This window comes from Bubalus kerabau, chromosome 16, assembly GCF_029407905.1.
Source record: "Bubalus kerabau isolate K-KA32 ecotype Philippines breed swamp buffalo chromosome 16, PCC_UOA_SB_1v2, whole genome shotgun sequence".
Classification (NCBI taxonomy): Eukaryota; Metazoa; Chordata; class Mammalia; order Artiodactyla; family Bovidae; genus Bubalus; species Bubalus kerabau.
Window position 1 is genome coordinate 29,111,542 of NC_073639.1, and position 6,000 is coordinate 29,117,541.

General features: G+C 56.3%; 1 protein-coding gene across 3 annotated transcripts in view; it reads right to left on the reverse strand.

Moving 5' to 3' along the window:
* PCDH10 (protocadherin 10) overlaps nt 1-3,338 on the reverse strand; it is a 42,207-nt gene extending 38,869 nt beyond the window's left edge. For all 3 annotated transcript variants that reach the window (XM_055550006.1, XM_055550005.1, XM_055550004.1), the window contains exon 1: nt 424-3,338. In XM_055550006.1, the coding sequence (XP_055405981.1) occupies nt 424-3,051 (2,628 nt within the window). In that variant the 5' untranslated portion in view covers nt 3,052-3,338. The remainder of the gene's footprint in view (nt 1-423) is intronic.
* Between the last annotated feature and the right edge of the window lie 2,662 nt (nt 3,339-6,000).

A 6,000-nucleotide genomic window follows, 5' to 3' on the forward strand; every position in this document is an offset into this window, starting at 1 on the left:
ACCTTTGCCAGTGCCAGAAGGTCCCTCCCTGCATTTCCCTCTCCCCTCGGGCACTTTCTCCTTTACCCCCAGCTTTCTAAGAAGGGAAAGGACTGGGGTGGGGTAGGGTGGGGTGAGGGGGACTAGGATTTTAAAGGAAAGATGCCAGAGGGAAGAAGGAGGATCCAAGGTGGCAAAGCACCAAAGGAGGGGAATGAAAATAAATGTGGAAGGGTGGAGCGCAGAAAATTAGGGACGACAAGAAGTTTAAGATACACAGGAAGGGGTGGGAGAGGCGGCTTTCCATTCCTGCCCCCACAAAGATACAAATAAGCTAATATCCTAAAAATAAATACACAGTGCACCATAGATACAAGGGCCGGGCTAGAGGAGGCTTTCGGATGGAGGAGATGAGAGATGGTGGTCCTTTCGCTTCAGCCTTACCTCGTTGGACAAAATGCTTCCGTTGGAGATGATGTCGGGCTGCTGGTCTGTGTAACCGGTGACTATGGCCCCGCAGGGGTTGTGCTCAGTGTCCGTACTCCGCGATGGGCTGCAGGGCTTAAGGAACATCAGGTCGGTTTTGGCGGACTCGGGGGTCAGGCAGACCTGGTAGCAGTAATTCTGGTTGTGGTGATGGGAGCCAAAGCTCCCGGACTCCTCCACCGGCACCTGGGCCGGGTTACTGGGTACGTTGGAGCTTTGAACCAGCATGATGTCCGACTTGCTGAGTTTCTTCTTGCGCGCCCGGGCTTGGCGGCCACAGCAGGTCGACCCCCCGCTGCCACAGCAGCAGCAGAGGCAGCAGTCGCTGGCCAGACACGTGTAAATATTCAGCTTTTTCTCTTTCTGGCAACGCACGGCAAGCACGATCATGGCCAGAAGGAAGATGAAGGATACCGAGCCCAGCGCGATGATGAGGATAAGGGTGAGGTCTAGCGACGTCTCCCCGCCGCCGGAGCGGCTGGGGCGCTGGTGCTCTCCTGACCCCCCGCCCCCGCCCCCGCCCCCGCCCTGGGGCTCGACAGCGCCATCCACCAGCTGCACCACCAAGGTGGCGGTGGAGGACAGGGGAGGTTGCCCGTGGTCGCGCACCTCGATCACCAGTTCGTAAGGCCGCTGGGGGTCGCGCTTGGCTGGCACCCGGCGCGCTGTACGGAGCTCCCCGGTGCGCCAATCCATGCGGAAGAGGTTCATTTCGTTACCCCTCACAATGCTGTAGGTGAGCCGGGCGTTCTCGCCGTCATCTGCGTCCACCGCGGCCACGCGGGTCAGCAGGTAACCGGGTTCAGCCGAGCGGGGCAGCACCTCGCGCGCCGGAGTCCCGTTGCGCCCCGGAAGGGGGGCTACGATGGCAGGAGCGTTGTCGTTCTGATCCACGATGAGGATGTTGACCGTGGCGTTGCCAGCCAGTGCCTGGGGGCTACCGGCGTCCCGCGCTTCCACTTGGAAGCTGAAGTCCTTGAGCTGTTCATAGTCGAAGGAGCGCAGGGCATACAGGTAGCCATTCTCGGAGTTGATGGACACGTAAGTGAAGACGCTCATGCCCTGGATCTGGCACTCCAGGATAGAGTAGGCTAGCTGGGCGTTGGCGCCCTCATCACGGTCTGTGGCGCTCACCGCGTAGATGTAGGCGCCTGGCACGTTGTTTTCGGTCACATACACGTCGTAGACCGGCTGGCTGAAGCGCGGTGCGTTGTCGTTCACATCTGACACTTGCACCTGGATGGACTTACTGGTGGAGAGTGCAGGCTCGCCCCGGTCGCGAGCCACCACGGTCAGGGTGTAGGAGTCCCCCGCCTCTCGGTCCAGAGGGGCCTCGGTCACGATGGTATAGTAGTTCTTGAAGGAAGACTTGAGGCGGAACGGCACATCCCCCAGCAGCTCGCACTGCACCTGCCCATTCTCCTCTGAGTCGCGGTCGGTTACGCTGAACAAGGCCACCACCGTGCCGGGCGCCGCGCCCTCGCTCACCGCCTCCTTCACGGTGCTGAAGCTGATCTCCGGCGCGTTGTCGTTAGCATCCAGCACCCTCACTATCACCTTGCAGTGCGCAGGCACGGCGTTGGGGCCCAGGTCCTTGGCTTGAACGTACACTTGGTACACCGGGCTCTCTTCGTAGTCCAGCTCGCCGCTCACCTCCAACCGGCCGGTGCGAGGGGAGAGTCCGAAGAGCTCGCGTGCCCGGGGCGAAATGTGGCTACTGAAGGAGTACACGACCTCTCCATTCTGGCCCTCATCTGGGTCTGTGGCGTTAAGCTGGATCACGAGCGTACCAGGCGGCGAGTTCTCTGGTAGGGACACAGTGTAGACGGGTTGGTCGAAGGCGGGCACATTGTCGTTTGAGTCCAGCACTCGGATGGTGAGTAGGGCCGTGCCGGTGCGCTGCTGCTGGGGGAGCAGGCCCCCTCCCCCGCCGCCGCCTCCTCCTCCTTCTCCGCCTCCCCCTCCTCCCCCGTCCACCGCGGTCAGCACGTAGCGGTGCACCGCTTGCTGCTCTCGGTCCAGAGGCTTCTCCAGCACCAGCTCGGCGAATCGGTTGCCATCCCCCTGGGTCTGCACGTCCAGGGAGAAGTAGCTGTTAGGGGTGATCTCGTAGTCGCGCAAGGAGTTGGTACCCACGTCTGGGTCGAATGCGCTCTCCAAGGGGAAGCGGGTGCCCGGCGTGGCGCTCTCAGAGATCTCTACGGTCAGGTCCGGCTCCGGGAAGGAGGGGGGATTGTCGTTGATGTCCAGCACCTCGATCTCCACCCGGAACAGCTCCAAGGGGTTCTCCAGGAAGACCTCCAGGTGCAGGACGCAGGAGGGGCTCTGCTTGCAGATTTGCTCGCGGTCAATCTTCTCATTCACGTACAACACCCCGGTCTCCAGGTTGAGGTCCAAGTAAGGGGTCCGAGAGTTGGGAGCCGTTTGAAAGCCGCGAGCCGAAAGTTTTGTAATGTCCAAGCCCAGATCTTCAGCGATATTCCCCACGAAAGTGCCATGTTCCTGCTCCTCCTGCACTGTGTAGTGAAGCTGGGAAAAGACTCCTTCCACCATCCAGAGCAAGGCAAAGAATAATAGCACAATCATCTCCAAACGGAAAGGAAGCAGCTTCCCGCAGCCAGTCAGCCACCCAATCACCTCCCCCACCACCACGGGAAAAAAAAAAAATCTCAAATAAAAAATACAAATAAAAGTGCGCTGTGGGGGGGTGGGGGGGGGCTCCTGTGGCTTTCTGTCCTTACAAATCTTATTTCTTTTGCTTCATTTTAGGGTTTCCCCCAATTCAACCTCATTTTTAAATCTTAGAACAGGAAGGGTGACAGGCGTCCCCTTTCCTCATCTGTAATCTTCCCACTGACCAATTAATAAAATAATAATACAATAGTCAGCGTCCTTTATTCCGACAGTCTTGGCGCAACGCGGCGCTGGCAAATCCCAAGGAGGAAATTTCGGTATTTCAAGACTGTCCTCGGTTTGTCTTCTCGCTGATGGGAGGAGAAGAAGGAGGAGGAAAAGGAGAAGGAGGAGGAGGAAGATGAAGAGGAAGAGGAGAAGGAAGAGGAGATGCTGTTGGCACCGCTGAACATGCCTCTTACTGTCAACGGCTGGCAAATGCAAAAGGGCTTAAAAACAGCGAGGGAATTTTGTGCCGGAAAAGCATAGAATGGCTCTGCAGCATAAAACTTTCATTCTCTTCATTTCTCCGGATGGATGTTCTTGGCATTTTTTCCTCTTTCGCTCTATTTGTCTGTTTTGGCTGTCATAGTCTTGCCTCTTTCTGTCCTCATCTCCACCGTCGTTTGCCTCTCAGTAACTGTGAGGAGCAGTTTCTTTTTTGCTGTTTCCTTCCCAAGCCTCTTCTTTCCTCTAACCTCTCTCTGCTTTTCAGTTCCTCCCTCCTCCTCCTGCCTCAGCCCTAAGCCTGCGATCTCGGCTGGCAGTTTCTGAGCTCCGAGCGCTCCGCTTCTCTGTTTTTGCGCAGCGCCCTCATTCTGCCAACCAATCGCCGAGGAGCACCACCCACCGAGTCAGAACTAATTGGACAAACTGGCCGTCAAGAAGGCGCGTCACGCAGTAACCGGGCCGGGCGGGATGGAACCCGCGTCTGAGCTGCCGGGGTGAGTGTGAGTGTGAGAGCGAGAACAGCCCGGCAGGTCCCCAGGTGCTAGCTGGGGACTCTGCCTCGGAAAGTTCCCAGTCCCCAGCCGCAGGTAACGGAGAGGGAATAGAGAGGTTTCCCTGTTTGCATCAGCAAATGCGAAAACATAATAGCAGCAGCGGTATCCTCTCCCAGGAGCGGGGTTTCCAATGACGCTAACATTCTTTTTCCTTTAAGGTGTTTTCCTTGCTGCTGATCGTGAAAATAAGTCACCGAGAAAAACAGGAAAAAGTTGCAGAGGGGCCACTAATTGGCTGGGGTTACCAATTTAAGGGACCCTGGCGGAGATTAGCAGGACATTTAAAAACAGATATGGCGTAGGCTGTGTCAAACTAAGTGTGAAGGTCTGAAGGGGCTGCGGGGAAAAGGGGTTAGACAGCTGGAGTGTGGAGGGGAGGTGGGTCCCAAACAGCCAGGGGATGCAAGCCCAGGGATGAACGCTGGCGGCTCCTATAGACGTGCAGACGCTTTATACTCGCCTCTTCCCTTCCTAAACGTACATCCACAGTATCTTACCAAAAAATTAATTGGCTTAGAGACCTGGTTTGAGCTGTGAGCCCTTTGATCAACGACTGAAGAGTTTCATTTGAGCTCTGCTTTCCAGCCCGCCAGCCTAGCGCTGACTCTCTGGCCTCGGGCACGGAGCTCTGCCGTTCGTTGCAAGGCGCCTCGAATATCCCTGCGCCTCCCCCTGCCAAGTGCGACGCAGCGGCGGCGCGCACAGGCTTTTTTCTGCTTTTTCTGACAATTGGCGATCTCCCCCTCCTCCCTACACTAGACCCGAGCACCGATTCTTGCCCAGCCTGGAGCAAGACCGCAGGATGAGGGCAGAGGGACGGCTGTGAACGCGTGTGGGGGCGGGGTTGAGGGTAGGTGCGTGGGCTGGGGCCGTGCACACGCGGGGCCCCAGTGTGTGTGAGGCTGCGAGTATCTGCAAACGCGCTTGCACATCCATCCACGGCGCTCGCATCCATCCTGCCTGGTTCCGCTCACCGCTCTGTATAAGTCCCAACGGAGCATCCCTCCAACACCTCCGGGGCCCCGAAGGATGCGCTTGAAGAGCTCTGAGTGCTCACTCTCGGCGAAGCGCCGGGGCAAAGCGGCGCGTAAACGCACCCAGTTCTTGTGAAGTTAAAATACAGCGTGAACTCTTCAATGCTAGAGTGGATTCAATGTTAATTCTCCAAAAAAGATTTTTTAAAGCGTAATTGTGTATTAATTAATGGGCTGTAGGGGGTTGTTTATTCAACCAATGCAGCCCTTGTTGAGTTGCCTTCTTATGCTACAAGATAGAAAGATCCCTTGGGGCTTCCTGGTAATGAATGACCCGGGAGTAACACCGCCACAACCTGCGGGGAAAAGGAGAGTCATTTACCCGATCCTGAGGTATGTTGTCATTCCCTCCTGGCAGGGAATTAAGAAGGGCGAGTGGCCATGGCCGGGAACATAGACTGAGGCTTGTCTCTGCGAGTCCCTTGAGTGCCTGTCTGCGGCTCTAGGCCCCCCCCCGCCCCCATTGGCTCTTTCATGGAGATAGGTCCAGCCTTTGAGCGGTTGGAAGGAAAGGATGCCAGCAAAAATGGCTAATCCTTTTCCAGCTGCAGTAAACTGACGATTGGCCAAAGCCAAGCGAAAACCGCCGCAGTTAAAATGATTTTAGCGTCACGTCTGCAGCTGAGAATGGAGCGTCAGTTTTTAAAAGGACCTGTGGATCAATGAAAAGGAGATTATAGTGTATCTGAATATTAATAATGGCATTGCATCTGTACTTTCTCCCCCCCCCCCACCTTTTGATTTTTCCTTAGATCTGCAGGATTGAAATGAAATGTTTTGAGGTCTTCAAGCTGACTCATCAGAATAATCCTGGAACATTTTTA